This window comes from Oncorhynchus masou, chromosome 15 (genome assembly GCF_036934945.1).
Source record: "Oncorhynchus masou masou isolate Uvic2021 chromosome 15, UVic_Omas_1.1, whole genome shotgun sequence".
Taxonomy (NCBI): Eukaryota; Metazoa; Chordata; class Actinopteri; order Salmoniformes; family Salmonidae; genus Oncorhynchus; species Oncorhynchus masou.
The window spans coordinates 26,358,191-26,377,918 of NC_088226.1; the positions used below are offsets into that span (position 1 = coordinate 26,358,191).

Below are 19,728 nucleotides of genomic sequence, written 5' to 3' on the forward strand. Positions count from 1 at the left end.
TTCACTGTATCACAACTCCAGTGGGTTTACATACACTAAGTTGACTGTGCCTTCAAACAGCTTGGAAAATTCCAGAAAATGATGACATGGCTTTAGAAGCTTCTGACTAATTTACATCATTTGAGTCAATAGGAGATGTACCTGTGGATGTATTTCAAGGCCAACCTTCATTCTAAGTGCCTCTTTGCTTGACATGATGGGAAAATCAAAAGAAATCAGCCAAGACCTCAGAAAAACAATTGTAGACCTCCACAAGTCTGGTTCATCCTTGAGAGCAATTTCCAAATGCCTGAAGGTACCACGTTCATCTGTACAAACAATAGTACGCAAGTATAAACACCATGGGACCACGCAGCCGTCATACCGCTCAGGAAGGCGACGCGTTCTGTCTCCTAGAGATGAACGTACTTTGGTGCGAAAAGTGCAAATCAATCCTAGAACAACAGCAAAGGACCTTGTGAAGATGCTGTCTGAAGCAGGTACAAAATTATCTATATCCACAGTAAAATGAGGAAGAAGCAAGGAAGAAGCCACTACTCCAAAACCGCCATAAAAATGCCAGACTATGGTTTGCAACAGCACATGGGGACAAAGATCGTACTTTTTGGATAAATGTCCTCTGGTCTGATGAAACAAAAATAGAACTGTTTGGTCGTAATGACCATCGTTATGTTTGGAGTAAAAAGGTGGAGGGTTGCAAGCTGAAGAACATCATCCCAACAGTGAAGCACAGGGGTGGCAACATCATGTTGTGGGGGTGCTTTGCTGCAGGAGGGACTGGTGCACTTCACAAAATAGATGGCATCATGACGTGGACATGAGGGCAGAACGTGGACATGGGGGCGGAACTGAAAAAGTGTGTGAGAGCAAGGAGGCCTACAAACCTGACTCTGTCAGGAGGAATGGGACAAAATTTACCCATCTTATTGTGGGAAGCTTGTGGAAGGCTACCCAAAACATTTGACCCAAGTTAAACAATTTAAAGGCAATGCTACCAAATACACTCAATTAGTATGTAAACTTCTGACCCACTGGGAATGTGATGAAATAAATAAAGGCTGAAATAAATAATTTGCTCTACTATTATTCTGACATTTCACATTCTTATAATAAAGTGGATATCCTAACTGACCTAAGACAGGGAATTTTTACTTTGATTAAATGTCAGGAATTGTGAAAAACTGAGTTTAAATGTATTTGGCTAATGTTTTTGTAAACTTCCGACTTCAACTGTATAGACAATACCAGTCAAAAGTTTGTCACACCTACTCATTCAAGGGTTTTCTTTATTTTTACTATTTTATACATTGTAGAACAATAGTGAAGACATCAAAGCTATGAAATAACACATATGGAATCATGTAATAAGCAAGAACGTGTTCAACTGGTGTTCAATGACTGTATACATAGAGCAGCAAAGGGGGGTGAAATGGAACCGAGGTGTGCAAAAACCGGTTGAATCAACATTGTTTCCATGTCATTTCAACAACAAAGAATTAAATGTGGTGAGGTTGAATCAATGTGGAAAACTGATTGGATTTGAAAAAATGTAATCAACGTAAGGACTTAAAAAAAAAATCACCCAACTTTTAACCCTCATTTTTAACCAATGACGTTGTGGCATTTGATCATTTCACATTTGAACTTGCGTTAGTTGACAACTCACTCAACAAAATATAAATCAAAACTAGATGTTGAAATTACATCTGTGCACTGTGTGTAACCTTGCCTGAGACCTTAAGACTTAAATTAGCTTCCCAAGCCAATGTCTAGACATTCATTTAGTGGATTTACAAAGTCTTGTGGTATACAGGATACCCAACTTCGAACCCAGTCGGTCACCAAACCACCACGTGTTTCACAACAAAGATGTTCTATGGATACCAAATAGATAGAGAGCAAATTGTAGTTTTAGTAGATGAGTCTGTCACTTTGTTAAATACATTATTGATCCAAATGAGGAATTTGTTTTGTATATACAATAAAACTTTACCTCGTGATCTCAAGGCATGTGAGCCAGGTTGTGTGGAACTAACTTCCTGAGACGAAAGGAGATCCCACAACAATAACTCCAGTCAACACCCCCCCCCCACAATCTTCATGACAACAACAATGCTCCATTTGATTATGCTTCCTCCATTTCTACACTTTGGGAAATTGTGGAGCCAAATTACACCGCGAAAGTTCTATCAATTCCCACCGACATACTGTTCGATGAGGGGCACCTAAAACGGTCAGGTATCGCCAACATCTTTCTATCATGTTATGTGTAAGTGTAACAACACTGTTTGTTACCTTATCCCCAATGGGAGTATTGATTCTGAGTCACAGCATGGCACTTGTCCTCTATTCAACCAAAGTCAGCTAAGCTCATTGGATAGACTAATGTTAGCCCTTGTTGAACAAAAAAGTGGAATCTCAAAAGCGAGCCAACTGCTCGGAAGGACAGATGGTCAGTTACAAATTTGAGGCAAAAGTCCCAGCCCTTCTCTATCACAATTTGTGTCAGTTTGTGCTGCCTGGGCAGAAGTTGTAATAGACCCCATACATCATGAATGCAAATGAGGCGCTTGATTTGACATTTCCAATAAGCCCCATTTCAATGTACCAGTGAGTTTAGCCAATTAACCATGTCAGTAATCAATGCCTTCAGAGCCTTAGTTAAGTCCTCAGTTTCCTTGCCACATAAATCATGGGGAGATTAGCCGATCAGTTCGCCAGATGCACTTAATGGCCCACTTCAGCAGAGATCAAATGGAAAAGGAAACTTAATGAACTCTGGTGGAATGTTGACCTTGCCTAAACCTAGCCTCCCTCTTTCCAACATACCTACAAGGCAGTACGGCTGTGAGGAAATGTATCGGTGTACTTGATGCCTATCAGAAAGAGTTTTAGAACTCTGAATGTACAATTACCGAGTTTGACATAAAAGCCATATTCGGGTGGGATTAGTTTTACTGGGGGAGGTCGGGTAATGTAATTATTTGCACGAGCACAAAACACCACATTGTAATTTTAGTCGCATGCGAATCTGCCATTTCAGTTATTTTTTTACATGGTGGGAGAGTACCAATTCCAGCAAGAAAATAAAAAAACTGTTTGTCGGGTAACTCCGAGGTCTTCTGATAATACTAGTCCTTTGCGTGTTGCCATCCATGTGTTTGACAGGAGCTGCTCGCAGTTTGAGCAAGAAAACAATAACTGCTTTATATAAACTGATGCTTGAAACAAAGTACTGTGCATACATTTCATATGACTGGCCTACATTTATCAACTTTCACAGTGAATACTTTTGTTTTGCCTCATGCAGTGCGACACATCTCCTTCACATAAAGTTGATCAGGCTGTTGATTGTGGCCTGTTGTCCCACTCCTCTTCAATGGCTGTGCAAAGTTTCTTGGAACTGGAAAACACTGTCGTATACGTAGATCCAGAGCGTCACAAACAGGCTCAATGGGTGACATGCTTAGTGAGTATGCAGGCCATGGAAGAACTGGGACATTTTCAGCTTCCAGGAATTGTTTACAGATCCTTGTGAAATGGGGCCGTGCATTATCATGCTGAAACATGAGGTGATGGTGGCAGATGAATGGCATGACAATGGGCCTCAGGATGTCATCACGCTATCTCTGTGCATTCATATTGCCATCAATAAAATGCAATTGTGTTTGTTGTTCGTAGCTTATGCCTGTCCATACCATAACCCCACCATTGGGTACTTTTTTCACAACGTTGACATCGCTCACCCACACAACGCCATACACGCTGTCTGCCATCTGCCCGGTACAGTTGAATCCGTGAAGTGGACACTTCTCCAGCGTGCCAGTGGCCATCGAAGGTGAGCATTTGCCCACTGAAGTCGGTGACGACGCCAAACTGCAGTCAGATCAAGACCCTGGTGAGGACATTGTGCACGCAGATGAGCTTCCCTGAGACGGTTTCTGACAGTTTGTGTAGAAATTCTTCAGTTGTGCAAACCAACAGTTTTATCAGCTGTCCGGGTGGCTGGTCAGACAATCCAGCAGGTTAAGAAGCCGGATGTGGAGGTCCTGGGCTGGAGAGGTTACACGTGGTCTAAGGTTGTGAGGCCGGTTGGAAATAGTGCCAAATTCTCTAAAACAACATTGAAAGTTGCTTATGGTAGAGAAATTAACATTACATTATCTGGCAACGGCCCTGTTGGACATTGTCACACCCTGACCTTAGTTATCTTTGTTTTCTTTATTATTTTGGTTAGGTCAGGGTGTGATGAGGGTGATATGTGTTTTTGCCCTGTCTCAGGTTTTCGTATGTTATGGGTTTTTTTCCAGTCTAGGTGTTTTTATGTCTATGGTTGCCTCGATTGGTTCTCAATCAGAGGCAGCTGTTTATCGTTGTCTCTGATTGGGGACCATATTTAGGTAGCCATATGCCTTGGATAGTTTGTGGGTTATTGTCTATGTATTGTTGCCTGTGTCAGCACTTGTTGTTCATAGAGTCACAGTTGTTTTGTATAGTTTGTTAAGTGTTCTTCATTTATTAAAAGAAGTATGTATTTTCATCATGCTGCGCCTTGGTCTCCTCTATACGACAAACGTGACAGACATTCCTGCAGTCATCATGCCAATTGCACGCTCACTCAGAACTTGAGACATCTGTGGCATTGTGTTGTGGGACAAAACTACACATTTTATAGTGGTATTTTATTGTCCCCAGCACAAGGTGCACCTGTATAATGATCATGCTGTTTAATCAGATTCTTGATATGCCACAACTGTCAAGTGGCTGGATTATCTTGGCAAAAGAGAAATGCTCACTAACAGGGATGTAAGCAAATTTGTGGCCAACATTTGAGAGAAATACTGTATGTTTTTTGTGCATATGAAACATTTCGGGATCTTTTATTTCAGCTCAAGGGACCTTACATGTTGCGTTTACATTTTTGTTCAGTATACATAACCAACATCTATAGTAATACTAAAGTATCAGTGAGAAATCTTTCACAACTATCCAAACCCAAATAATGGGTTTGGATCCTTTTTTGTTACTATTTAATCTAGCCTATTGGTATGGGTCTGCATATCTGATATGTCAGTAAAAGTATGAGTCAGCGTTTAACTTTTTTATTATTACTTTTTAACCTTTATTTATGCAGGAAGTACCGTTGAGCTCAGAATACTTATTTTACAAGTCAGACCTGGAACATGCAAGGGGTGGAAGGAAGTACTTTGAGAGACTTCTTCAATTGAACTTTAGATTTCCTCTAATTCTTGATTCCCTGCTGGTCTTATTATAGTCCTTAATAATAAACTCAGCAAAATAATAAACTCAGCAAAAAAAAAGAAACGTCCCTTTTCAGGACCCTGTCTTTCTGTCATGCCCTGACCTTAGAAAGCCATTTTATTTCTCTATTTGGTTAGGTTGGTTAGGTGTGGGGTGGGCATTCTATGTTTTGTTTTTCTCTGATTTTCTATGTTTTGGCCGGGTATGGTTCTCAAACAGGGACAGCTGTCTATCGTTGTCTCTGATTGGGAACCATACTTAGGTAGCCCTTTTCCCTCCTTTCTTTGTGGGAAGATAACTTTGTTTGTGGCACATAGCCTTAAGCTTCATGGTTGTATTGTTTTTTTTGTCGGCGGCATCCTAATAAAAAGGACACTAAAGAGGCCTTTCTACTGACTCTGAATATCACCAAAAGAAAGATGCCCAGAGTCCCTGCTCATCTCATCTGTGTGAACGTGCCTTAGGCATGCTGCAAAGAGGCATGGGGACTATAGATGTGGCCAGGGCAATAAATTGCAATGTGCATACTGTGAGACGCCTAAGACAGCGCTACAGATAGACAGGACGGACAGCTGATCGTCCTCGCAGTATCAGACCACGTGTAACAACACCTGCACAGGATCGGTACATCCGTCACACCTGCGGGACAGTTACAGGATGGCAACAACAACTGCCCGAGCTACACCGGGAACGCACAATCCCTCCATCAGTGCTCAGACTGTCCGCAATAGGCTGAGAAAGGCTGGACTGAGGGCTTGTAGGCCTGTTGTAAGGCAGGTCCTCACCAGACATCACCGGCAACAACGTCGCCTATGGGCACAAACCCACAGACGCTGGACCAGACAGGACTGGCAAAAAAGTGCTCTTCACTGATGAGTCACGGTTTTGTCTCACCAGGGGTGATGGTCGGATTCACGTTTATTGTTAAAGGAATGTCCATTACACCAAGGCCTGTACTCTGGAGTGGGATCAATTTGGAGGTGGTCCGTCATGGTCTGGGGTGGTGTGTCACAGCATCATCGGACTGAGCTTTGTTGTCATTGCAGGCAATCTCAATGCTGTGCATTACAGGGAAGACATCCTCCTCCCTCATGTGGTACCCTTCCTGGATGCTCATCCTGACATGACCCTCCAGCATGACAATGTCACCAGCCAAACTGCTCGTTCTGTGCGTGATTTCTTGCAAGACAGGAATGTCAGTGTTCTGCCATTGCCAGCGAAGAGCCCGAATCTTAATCCCGTTGAACATGTCTGGGACCTGTTGGATCAGAGGGTGAGGGCTAGGGCCATTCCCCCCAGACATGTCCAGGAACTTGCAGGTGCCTTGGTGGAAGAGTGGGGTAACATCTCACAGCAAGAACTGGCAAATCTGGTGCAGGAGGAGATGCACAGCAGTACTTAATGCAGCTGGTGGCCACACCAGATACTGACTGATACATTTCATTTTGACCCCCCTTTTGTTCAGGGACACATTATTGCTTTTCTGTTAGTCACATGTCTGTGGAACTTGTTCAGTTTGTCTCAATTGTTGAATCTTGTTATGTTCATACAAACAATTACACATGTTTGCTGAAAATAAACGCAGTTGACAGTGAGAGGATGTTTCTTTTTTTTCTGAGTTTTGTAGTACTTAGCCACTGGAAAGACAAATTAAAGGATTGAGTGAGTAATGATGAATCATCCAAATGTTCTTGAGCTTTCCCAGATTGCTTTGAGCATAAGGCATCTAATCATGGGTACCATTATAGTATCCACATGCACCACTTGAGATTCCTCAGACGTTTATGTAGCTATGTGCCTACAGCCTTATTTTGAGAACTCGAAGCATATGTGAGGGGTATACCTTTTATTATTTTGTGAATCGATTTGGTGATGCTAACTCACAATGGTGCTGCGTGCTTGATTGAATCATTTACTTGGTCTCCCTTTTAATTCACAATGAACGTAATCTGCAGAGATTGTTAAAAATAAAAACTAGATTTATATTTCCTTCATCATAATATGACATTAACCCTATGTGCCCAAAAAGCCTTTGTTGTGTTTTTATCCTTGATTCTTAATGTATGTAATGTCTCTGGCAGGAGAAGCATACTACTGTTAATTATCTAATAAAAGTAATAAAATCAGCACACTTTACAGTAAAGAGGGACTGCAGAGAATGACTTACTGCATTGAGCTTTCTTCAAGCCCCTCTCTACTGTGAAGTAATATGATACTGTTTGGCCACAAAGGATTAACATCAGGGGGTGTGGGGTTGTTTCTTGTAAATTAAATCTTGTGAATTGGTGCACAGGATAAGACAATGTTTGCATTTCTGGCACACAAAAAAACATGAATTACAGACATCAAAGGCAAATATATGGCTTTTGAAGAACTGAGAATGAAAAACACTGAAGTCCTCATAAAATGGAGGCAATGTCAGCACTACTCAATCTCCATATTCATCATCAAACATATTCTGGTATACTGGAGAGGTAGCCAAAAGGAAAGACAGATTAACCTGCATTGCTTTTACAGAGAATAAACGTTTCTCACGCTGATTTTCATGCGGAAATGTGTCCTCATGCGATATTATAGAGCAGATTTGCGAAATGCTCTTTGTCAACTGCAACATAAGTCTCTTGAAAAAATAATGCACTCGTAAACTATAGCCATTCAATAGCGCTGTGACTTTCAGCATAGCTACTATGCCTATACAACGGCAATCCAGGAATGAAGGATGACTGTGCGATGGGCATGGACAGTCACATGAATCAAAGCTATAGTTTAGAGTTTCTCATACTCAGTCCTGGGGACCCCACTGGGTGCACGTTTTGGTTTTTGCCCTAGCACTACACAGCTGATTCAAATAACCAACTCTTCATCAAGTTCTGATTATTTGAATCAGCTGTGTAGTGCTAGGGCAAAACCCAAACGTGCACCCAAGGGGGTCCCAGGACCAAGTGCTGTAGTGTATGCAATCTAGAAGTTTGAGATCATGGGCCCATTTGAAATATGGCAGCTTGAGACATCGCAACAACAACAAAAAACACACACATCCCCATATTTGATGAAGAGTGAGAGTGCTGCTATAGGCCATCAAGTGCAAACTGTCAGTTTCTGGAGAATATGTGTGTGATGTTAGATAAAGTCTCTGATGCCAAGAGAGAAATGTATTTTCTTGGTGACCTGAACATTGACTGGTTATCAACTAGTTGTCCTCTCAAGAAGATGCTTCTTACTGTGACTGATGCCTGTACCATGACACATGTTATCACTCAACCAACTGAAAGTGTAAACCAATAGTGTTGTATTTATCATATCTTCACCAATGCTGCAGAGCTTTGCATCAAGGCAATATCAGTTCCCGTTTGCTGCAGTGACCATAATGTGGTAATAACAAGGAAAGCCAAAGTACCAAAGGCAGGGCCTAAAGTTATTTATAAGAGATCATACAAAATGTTCTCAGAACGCTTTTGTTGAAGATGTAAAAAAATAATGTTGGCCTGATGTGTATAAGGACGAGAATCAAGATGCAGCACTTGGAGTATTTGTAAAATAATTCTTGGCAACTGTTGACAAACATGCATTGTATGGTTCAAAGAAATTATGCAAAAAAGGTGGCAAAAAAGTCAGGCTGCTCAGCTGATTGGTTGATATTCTGTCAATTGATTAATGTATATTACCAAAAACAAGAAATGACATAAAAAACTATTGGAAAAGACTTTGCAGTACCTTAAATTATATTATGGGCAGAAAACCCAATTCATCTCCATCGTTCATTGAAGTTGATGGGTAATTTGTAACAAAACCTTTTGGTATAGGGAATCATTTCAATTACTATTTCACCAGGTAAAGTGGATAAACTTAGAAGTGAAATTACAACATTGAACAGTGAAAAATCATAATTGTGTATTGAAGATCTAATAATGAAAGAGAAATATTGCCGTTTTAAATTTGGTCAACTTTGTGTGGAAGAGGTGGAAAAATTGTTCTTGCCCACCAATAATGATAAGCCACCAGGTATAGAACCGAGATGGGAAACTATTGAGAATGGTAGCAGACTGTATTGCCATACATTTTTGCCATGTCTGTAACCAAAGGCTAAAGGAGTGTGTGTCCACAGGTGTGGAAGGAAGCTAAAGAAATTCTAAAATAGTATATAGTAAAGCACCCTTTGCTGCCTCAAACAGATGCCCAATCAGTTTGTATTTTTATTTGCATTTTCTAGGGTTCTCCAGTAGCTGTTGCCATGGAAGCAGCTACTCTTCCTGCAGATCAAACACATGAAGGCAATTACATTCCCTATAAAACAAAAGATAAAACAGTACATCATAATACATTATTACACCACTACATATCTACAATAGAAAATGTAACAACATACCACAATATTACAATGTACAGTGTGTAGAGTGTGTGTGCTAGCGCTTGTGTGCATATGCGTGTGTCTGTACTTTTGTGTGTGTCTGTACCTTTGTGTGTGTCTCTTCACAGTCCCCACTGTTCCATAAGGTATACTTTTATCCGTAAAAAAAAAATCTGATTCTACTGCTGGCATCAATTCCCTGATGTGGAATAGAGTTCCATGTAGTCATGGCTCTATGTAGTACTGTGCGCCTCCCAAAGTCTGTTCTGGACTTGGGAATGTGATGAGACCTCTGAGGGCATGTCTTGTGGGGTATGCATGGGTGTCCGAGCTGTGTGCTAGTAGTTGAAACTGACAGCTCAGTGCATTCAGCTTGTCAACACTTCTTACAAAATTAGTAATGTAATGATGAAGTCAATCTCTGTTCCACTTTGAGACATGAGAGATTGACATGCATATTATTAATGTTAGCTCCCTGTGTACTTTTAAGGGCCAGCGATGCTGCCCTGTTCTGAGCCAACTGTCCTAAGTCACTCTTTGTGGCACCTGACCACGCTAAATGCTTTATTAAGGATAGACTTCTCACAATCTTAGTTACTGTTGTATCAATATGTTGACGTAACAGTTGACGTACCAGGTGGTGATACAGCCCGACAGGATGCTCTGGCTTGTGAATCTGTAAAAGTTTGTGAGTGTTTTTGGTGACAAGCTGTATTTCTTCAGCCTCCTGAGGTTGAAGAGGCGATGCTGCGCTTCCTTCACCACGCTGTCTGTGTGGGTGGACCATTTTTGTTTGTCTGTGATGTATACGCCGAGAAATTTAAAACTTTCCACTTTCTCCACTACTGTGGAGTGGTGTTAAATGCTGAGCTGTAGTTGATGAACAGCATTCTTACATTGGTATTCCTCTTGTCCAGATGGGTTAGGGCAGTGTGATATCGATTGCATCGTCTGTGGACCTATTGGGGCGGTAAGGAAATTGGAGTGGGTCTTGTGTGTCAGGTAGGGTGGAGGTGATATGGTCCTTGACTATTCTCTCAAAGCACTTCATGATGACGGAAGTGAGTGCTTCGGGGCGATAGTCATTTACTTCAGTTACCTTCGCTTTCTTGGGAACAGGAACAATGGTGGCCCTCTTGAAGCATGTGGGAATAGCAGACTGGGATAAGGATTGATTGAATATGTCCATAAACACACCAGCCAGCTGGTCTGCGCATGCTCTGAGGACGCGGCTGGGGCTGCAGTCTTTATCGGCAGCCTTGCGAGGGTTAACATGTTTAAATGTTTTACTCACGTTGGCTGCAGTCAAGGAGAGCCCGCAGGTTTTGGTAGCGGGCCGTGTCAGTGGCACTGTCTTGTCCTCAAAGCGAGCAAAGAAGTTGTTTAGTTTGTCTGGGAGCAAGACATCGTGGTCTGCGACAGGGGGTGGTTTTCCTTTTGTAGTCCGTGATTTACTGTAGACCCTGCCACATTCCTCTCGTGTCTGAGCCGTTGAATTGCGACTCTACTTTGTCTCTATACTGACGCTTAGCTTGTTTGATTGCCTTGCGGAGGGAATATCTACACTGTTTGTATTCGGTCATGTTTCCGGTCATCTTGCCCTGATTAAAAGCAGTGGTTCGCACTTTCAGTTTTGTGCGAAAGCTGCCATCAATCCACGGTTTCTGGTTGGGAAATGTTTTAATAGACACTGTAGGTACAACATCATCGATGCACTTGCTAATAAACTCGCTCACCGTATCAGCGGTGAATACATCAATGTTATTGTCCAACGCTATGCAAAACATATTCCAGTCCACGTGATCGGAGCAATCTTGAAGAGTGGAATCCGATTGGTCGGACCAGCGTTAAACAGACCTGAGCACGGCGCTTCCTGTTTTAGTTTCTGTCTATAGGCTGGGAGCAACACAATGGAGTCATGGTCAGATTTTCCGAAAGGGGGCAGGGGAGGGCTTTATATGCGTCGAATAACAATGATCCAGGGTTTTGCCAGCCCGGGTCACGCATTTGATATGCTGATAAAATTTAGGGAGCCTTGCTTACAGATGAACCTTGTTAAAATCCCCAGCTACAATAAATGCAGCCTTAGGATATGTGGTTTCCAGTTTACATAGAGTCAAATGAAGTTCTTTCAGGACCGTCGATGTGTCTGCTTGGGGGGGGGGGGATATACACAACTGTGATTATGATCAAAGAGAATTCTCTTGGTAGATAATGCGGTCTGCATTTGATTGTAAGGAATTCTAGGTCAGGTGAACAAAAGGATTTGAGTTCCTGCATGTTGTTATAATCACACCACGTCTCATTAATCATAAGGCATACACCCCTGCCCTTCTTCTTACCAGAGAGCTGTATGTTTCTGACGGCGCGATGCGTGAAGAAGGCAGGTGCCTGTACCGAGTCTGATGACGTATCCCGAGTGAGCCATGTTTCCAAACACTTAGATCCCCAGAACGCAGCCCACTTTCCAGCTCGCTCACCAGATCCCAATCACCGGAATTCTAATCACCTGTTCACACACCTGCATGTCATCATCCCACACTATTTATTTCAGTTCCTTGCAACCCATCACTGTGAGGTATTGTTTGTTTTGAAAGACACATTTTCGGAGCGCTGTTTTTTCCCGTCCTTCTCTCCTCCAGCGTCCTTCTCTCCTGCCTGCCTCACTCACGACGCCTTTTGCCTATTCCCTGCCTGTACTGTTGCCATTTTTGGACCTACCATGTATGACCTTCTGCCTGCCCCTGGACCCAGCTACATGCCTCCTCCTATGGTCCCTTTCATTAATTAAACACCTGCTGCGCTCTCCACTTGCAGCTCTCTCTCTCCCTCGTGTTCATTACAAAATACCTCACCAAAAAATTATGGATTCAGTAGAGCTACAGCTACGTCGAGCCCGACAGGAGGAACGGATTAATGAATTCTGCGACCTCCTTCGCCAGTCCATTCCTGCTTCAGCGATATCAGGTGCCACAGCCTCCTCTCATTCATCCTCCCCTATATCCATGCCTCAAAAAAGGACAGCTCCCCGGGGAAATGTTAAGGATTTATCATGCAGTGTAACCTGTACATAGACCATCACCCCGCTGACTTCACCTCTGACAAAGACAGGGTGGACTTCGTCATTTCCCTACTCTGGGGACGTGTTATGTGAGCTGCGACAGGACCATCGCCCCACCACTGAGTATGCCCTTGAGTTCCGCATGATTGGCTGCTGGCAGTGGATGGAGTGAACCAGCTCTCCTCACAGTCTACCGGAGGAGTCTTAATCGTGAGTTACAGACCGAACTGGCCTGCAGAGGAGATTTAACGGACTTAAACCAATACATCCAGATGTCTATATCCATTGGCAACCTACTGGTGGACCGCAGCCCTATACAGTCGCCCATTGCCTGCAAGTCTTCCATGCCCTTCTCTCGTCCACCACGGTCAAATAGCCCCGAACCCATGAAACCCGGCTGCTCCCCTCACGCCGGCCGAGAGACAATGGAGGTTACGTGAAAACCTGTGCCTCTATTGTGGAGAGGGTAACCACCTACTCACTAGCTGTCCGATTCGTGTAGGGTAAGCACCTCTACATTTTGAATATTACCAAATGGCAGTTTGATATCCCGGCTCTTCTTTCTGCTAATGGGGTCACTCAGTTTGCGGAGGAACTAGTGGACTCGGGGGCCGATGGAAATGTCATTGACGAACAATTGGCACAGCAGTTAAGAGTCAAACTAATCCCGTTAATCCTCCCCTAAGAATTAATGCGCTGGACGGACAACCTCTCGGAACTGGTCTTGTGACACGCATGACCGAAAGTATCACCCTTCAGACTGGCCTCCTTCACTCTGAGGTCATTCAGTTATCGGTGATGTCTTCACCTAAAGAACACCTCATCCTCGGTCACAACCCTGCCATCTCCTGGCGACAAGGGGAAATTCTGTCATGGTCTCCCGCCTGTTTTAAGAACTGCTTCAGTCTACCCCGTTGAGCCACCTCTGTAGAAGGATCAGTCTGCCATTCCAACCCACATCCCTCCTGTATATGCCCCGTTTCTGAGTGTCTTCATCAAGAAAAAGTTGTCCATTCTGCCCTTTCATCGCCCAGAGGACTGCATGTTCGACCTACTTCCAGAGGCATCGCCCCCTAAGGGTCAGATCTACCCCTTGTCCATCCCAGAGAATGAGGCTATGGACACCTATATAGAAAAGGCTCTCGATATGGGATTCATTCGTCCATCCACGTCTCCGGCTGCATCCAGTTTATTTTTTTGTGAAGAAAAAGGATGGTAGTCTCCGCCCCTTCATAGATTACCTACCCCTCAATGACCTTACCATCAATAATCGCTTCCCTCTTCCTCTGATTCTGGCCGCACTAGAACAAGTTGGACAGGCTACCATCTACTGGAGCTACATAGTGCTGACAACCTGGTCTGTATCTGAAGTGGGGATGAGTGGAAGACGGCATTCATAAAATGGAGACAATGTCACCTCTCCTCAATCTCCATATTCAACATCAAACATATTCTGCTATGCTGGAGAGGTAGCCAAAAGGAAAGACAGATTAAAACTTCTTAAGGCTAGGGGGCACTATTTTCATGTCCGGATGAAAAGTGTGCCGAAAGTAAACTACTCAGAACCAGGATAGAAAACACTCTAACGTTTCTACAACTGTTAAAATTATGTCTGCGAGTATAACAGAACTTATTTGGCAGGCGAAACCCTGAGGACAAACCATCCAGGATTTTTTTGTTTGAGGTCACTCTCTTTTCAATGGGTTTCTATGTTCCTATCGCTTCCACTAGATGTCAACAGTCTTTAGAAATTGGTTGATGTTTTTCCTTTGAGAAATGAAGAAGTAGGGCTGTTCAAAACGAGGGTCGAGTCTAGTGTACTGTTGTGGTTGGGGCGCGTGACCTGAAATCTCGCTCCAATATGTTTTTGTCCGGTATTGAACACAGTTTATTCCGTCTTAAATTTTATCGATTATTACATTTAAAAATACCTAAAGTTGGATTAGGAAAGTGGTTTGAAATGTTTGGATCAAGTTTACAGGTAACTTATTAGATACTTTGTAGTCATGTTGCGCGAGTTGGAACCGGTGTATTTTCAGAATCAAACGCGCCAAATAAATGGACATTTTGGGGATATAACGACAGAATGAATCGAACAAAAGGACCATTTCTGATGTTTAATGGACATATTGGAGTGCCAACAGAAGAAGATTTTCAAAGGTAAGGCATGAATTAAATTGTTATTTCTGACTTTGTGTCATGCCTGGCGGGTTGAAATATGATTTTCATGTGTTGGTATGCTGGGCGCTGTCCTCAGATAATCGCATGGTTTGCTTTCACCGTAAAGCCTTTTTGAAATCTGACACTGTGGCTGGATTAACAAGAAGTTCATCTTTAAACCCATGTGTAACACTTGTATGATTTATGAATTATTATTATGAGTATTTCTGTTTTTTGAATTTGGCGCACCGCTATTTCACTCGGTGTTGACAAATCAATCCCGTTAACCGGTTTGGCGCCTGAAGAGATCACTAAGAAGTTAACCTGCATTGTTTTTACAGAGAAACTTTTTTCATGCTGATTTTCAGGGGGAAATGTGTCCTCATGCGATATTACAGAGCAGATTTGCAAAATGCTCTTTGTCAACAGTAACATTAATCTCTTGAAAAAATAATGCACTCGTAAACTATAGCCGTTCAAAAGCGCTGTGACGTTCAGCATAACTACTATGCCTTTGATCTTGGACAACGGCAATCCAGGAATGAAGGATGACTGTGCGATGGGCATGGACAGTCACATGAATCAAAGCAATTGAGCACCTGAAAGGAAATGGTATTATAGTTTAGGGTCTCTCATACTCGGTCCTGGGGACCCCACTGGGTGAACGCTTTGGTTTTTGCCCTAGGACTACACAGCTGATTCAAATAACCAACTCTTCATCAAGTTCTGATTATTTGAATCAGCTGTGTAGTGCTAGGGCAAAACCCAAATTGTGCACCCAAGGGGGTCTCAGGACCGAGTGCTGTAGTATATGCAATCTAGAAGTTTGAGATCATGAGCCCATTTGAAAGATGGCGGCTTGAACACAACACACACACACGTATGCATGCGCCCACACGTGCACTCCCCCCAAAAAACACACACACATCCCCAACCCCATATCTGATGAAGAGTGAGAGGCAGCAAGATTTAGACATTGAAAGATCTTGATTCCCCTAATTGGCATCTTACACTCCAACTTGATAAAATCATCATGTCAAGAATGACAATTGTCTAAGTCTCTGATAACGATCTCTTTTCCCTATCTCCAGTCGATGCCTTTGCTGAGAGGTGCTTTCATTTGAAAGGTGAGGGTTTTGTCCATGGGAAGCCGAACTAAAACAAACACACACTGCTTTTGTATCTCCAAACATCACCTCGAGTCTGCAGATGGGCATGAGTGTGCTGTGCAACATTACCATGGGGTATTCAAATCCGTCCATAATAAACAATATTGTAAGTGCACAAAACAGTACATCCATGTAATAATTTGGTAGTAAACCAAGTAGCAGTGAACGAACCACACCCCTGCCCCCTTTCCACACGTTAATTTTGTAGTCTTTGCATGTTCGTACAGTATGCTATTTCCCCATGGCTTTCTGGCATTGACAAACATGGTCCTAGTTATTAATCATGGCCCGTCACTGGAGGCAGGAGCATTACGTTGCCATAATCTCAAACTCCCATTACAGGGACTCAATAAATACACAGACTAGGCTCCTCTGGGAATATGAGAAAACATCTGTGCCTCGCAATCTTCCTGTTGATTTCCTACATAGCACTGTTTCCACGATAAGTTTCAACATATTCCAAATTCCAAGCCCCAGTGCACATTTACAAATGCCTATAAATTGTAGTGTAATGCAGCTGCTTCTTTGAAATCATGGTAAGCGAACATAAACAAAAGATTATATCAAGAGACACCTCTATCAGTTATTACTCAGCCTGAACTGGGCGCTTCAAACGAGCATCCATACCAGCTTGATCCAAAGGCTAGATTTTGAATGATTTGACGCTGTAGCCATCGGCTGCATGCAAGGCTTGTTGGAGTGTTTGTGGAGTCTGCCATGTGGGCACACATGTAACAGCCTGTGTGCCCGAGTCTTAACCCCCGGTTCCCCTTCAGGTGTTTTCCAAACTGCCAGGAGCTTATATATCACAGCATGGTTGCATGCTGCTAGCGGTCAGGGTGCACTTTGCTCATTGCCAAACAGAGTGAAACACACAGCACAGGACAACATACATAAGGACAACAACAAACCTTCGTTCTGAGGCAACAGGCTAATTACTCTCGAAACCCATGGCATGTTTGATTTGATTGAACTGTAAGGAAGACGCCGGTCTCCACAGAACAGGCACTCAGGACCCTGTATATACAATTAGTGACAGACAATTTGCCACCTCAAAGGATGACAACAATCTACATTCACAGTCAATTTGCTAAGGATAAAAGTTAGGGGGTTGGACAGTGAGAGCAATCATTTATCTCCCCCGTCTAAAGGCACACGCAAAGCAATGAAAGGACAATGCAGGAGATCACAATGGCTCGATGGTTCATGTACTGCACTAGAGAATGATATAAAAGGGCAAAACGTGGCCTGGCAGATGTCGTCAATGCAAAGGAGGTGTCTGAATTATCAATGCTAACGCTATCTACAGAGGCAGAACGGTGTCCTGTGGAGAACAGAGGAAGATGCATGAAACAGTTCAGTAAGATACATATTATTAGAGGGACAAAATAGAAGAAAAGAAAACATTGAATAAATGTCAAATAATTATAAAGCGGAGGGTGTTTCTTAGGAGATATTTGAGGATGGATTATTGTGTGAAGCTAGCATGCTATCTTAGGGCATGGCCCTTGATTAATTATTCATTCATGCCATGTTGAATTGTTGAAAGAAACGTACTCCAATCACATCTAGAACAACAACTCCCTCCCATTCATTTATGTATGCAAAATAGAGCATATTTTCTTCAGACTCTGCCTTGGAGATTTTGATGGTATCAAGTGGTGACCAATTCTAATGATGTGTATGATGGCTTGTCGAGTCTCAATGTCACACCACAATGGCGCTTTATCTCAAGAATGGAATGGTGACATTATAACAGCATAGTCTATTGGTTTGTAATGGTCGCAATTAACTTATTAGCATAACGTCCTAAGCTTGGTGAGAGTGAGAGCGTGACTCACCGGATTTCTTCCTTTGAAAGTAATTAATGCCCACCAGCACATAGCAGAGGGTCACATGGTGTCCAAAACACCAGTTGTTCGGACTGCCAAGATGAAGGGTTTCGGAATGTGACATTCACACTTTCCCTGAATCATCAACAGATCATTTGCACATATTAACATAAAGTAAGAGGGGGGCAATTAACAACCACATTTATAATGAGGCCGATATGTTTCCTCACAAAAATATGCCACAAGATATCTTAGTCTATATCATTAATCAATCCATTAGGAGTAGCCAAATAACTACTCACTTCAGACATCAATGGGATCTCATACACAGTGCAGAGCAAGTAACACTTTTCTAATCACATCCAAGAAGAAACATGATCTTTATCTCACAGGCTGTGACACACAAAGACAGACACACAAACACACAAAGAAAAATGTCTTATTATGGGTTCAACAAAGTCTTGTAGACCGCACAAATAGAGTGATAGTGAATAAATTACTTGTAGGAAAAAGCTCAATCCTGAGTTCTCCAATATGATTGGTGATGGAGAGGTAAGCTCTTAACTACGGCGGCGCCACAGCTCAATGTGGTCCCCTTGCCGCAGAGCATGCTGGGTAAAGTGCCTGCTGTTTACACCAGGCTTCGCTTTGGCTCCCCCTCCTGTCCAGCTCAGGCGTTCGGCGTCGCCGGCCTTCTAGCTGCTGCCGAACCTGCTGCTGGCAAACGCCATTCACTCGTCAACCCCAGACTTGTCTTGTCATCATTACACACACCTAGTTTCAATCCCCACTCTATCATTGTATATTTACTCCCTCTGCCATTTGTCTTTGTCAGTCATTGTAAATGTTGCTTGTTTTCCTGTTTCCTGAATACCTTATTATTTTGCACTTTGGGTTTCGCCCCGCTTTTATATATATAGTGCTTTAATAAACTCAGTAGTTCTAAACCTGCGACTGCCTCCTGCCTACTCCTCTCTACCTTTAAAATTTGTGTCGTTATTGCAGACCAGCTCGTGGGCTGCCGCACAATTCTATGGCACATTATTTAATTGTCAGCCATTGTTGCCAATAATGATAGTAAGTGCTAGTTTGCCCTCCAGAGGGCATCTTTGAGATTGAAATGACATGGAGCTGTAAGCCTAAGAGAGGGAGCCTTGAATATAACAGACTATATGGGATAGATTTTTAGAACTATATCTTAATTAATTTGATGAATATTGTGTTTTTTTCAATTCCAAGAAAAACTCAAATGCATTTCTTACTATGTACTGTAGTCCTAAGATTCTCTGTTAGGAAAATATGGCACTGTACAACGTGTTTCTATTCCAAGAAAATGAAAATGCATTTGTTACTGTAGCTGTTTTAGCGTAACTTACTTTTCGACATAAAGACCTACTTAAACAGTGCAATCAATCACTCATTAATTTGTTCATGTCATCACACAGTATACAAGTCATCTATGTCTTTAAATACAGTCAAGCATTTTAATTATAAAACTAAATAACAAAGGGAGCCTTGATTAACTTTACAATTACTGCTAAAATGATTTAATTAAGGGTTTCAGTTCAGACAATATGTTGCTGTACAACGTGACCGGTCGGCAGTAGGCCTAGGCTACAAAGTGACTGCGAGTGAAGAGTAAAATAATCCTTACATTTCCACATAAAAATCTGATTGATTTATAAAGACCAGACTCCATGCTCTGTCATTCAGTGATATTTATTCCCTTAGTAATTCGTTATGAATCCATCCAGATATGGTTAGAATTGGTGGTCTATGCAAAAGTTATGGGAGAAGTGACATTAATAATGTACATTTAAAGTCCCTAATCTCGGCAAGAGTCTATTGTCCTGCTGATAGCCCATAAAGGGTGGGTGGCTTCTAGCCCATCAAGGA

The 19,728-nt window shown here is 42.5% G+C and overlaps 1 protein-coding gene across 1 annotated transcript in view; it reads right to left on the minus strand.

Moving 5' to 3' along the window:
- Positions 1-19,728, minus strand: part of LOC135556828 (GDNF family receptor alpha-4-like) — a 46,342-nt gene that overhangs the window by 16,640 nt on the left and 9,974 nt on the right. Inside the window, exon 2 of the mRNA XM_064990271.1 lies at positions 17,842-17,924. Coding sequence (XP_064846343.1) covers positions 17,842-17,924 — 83 coding nt within the window. The remainder of the gene's footprint in view (positions 1-17,841; positions 17,925-19,728) is intronic.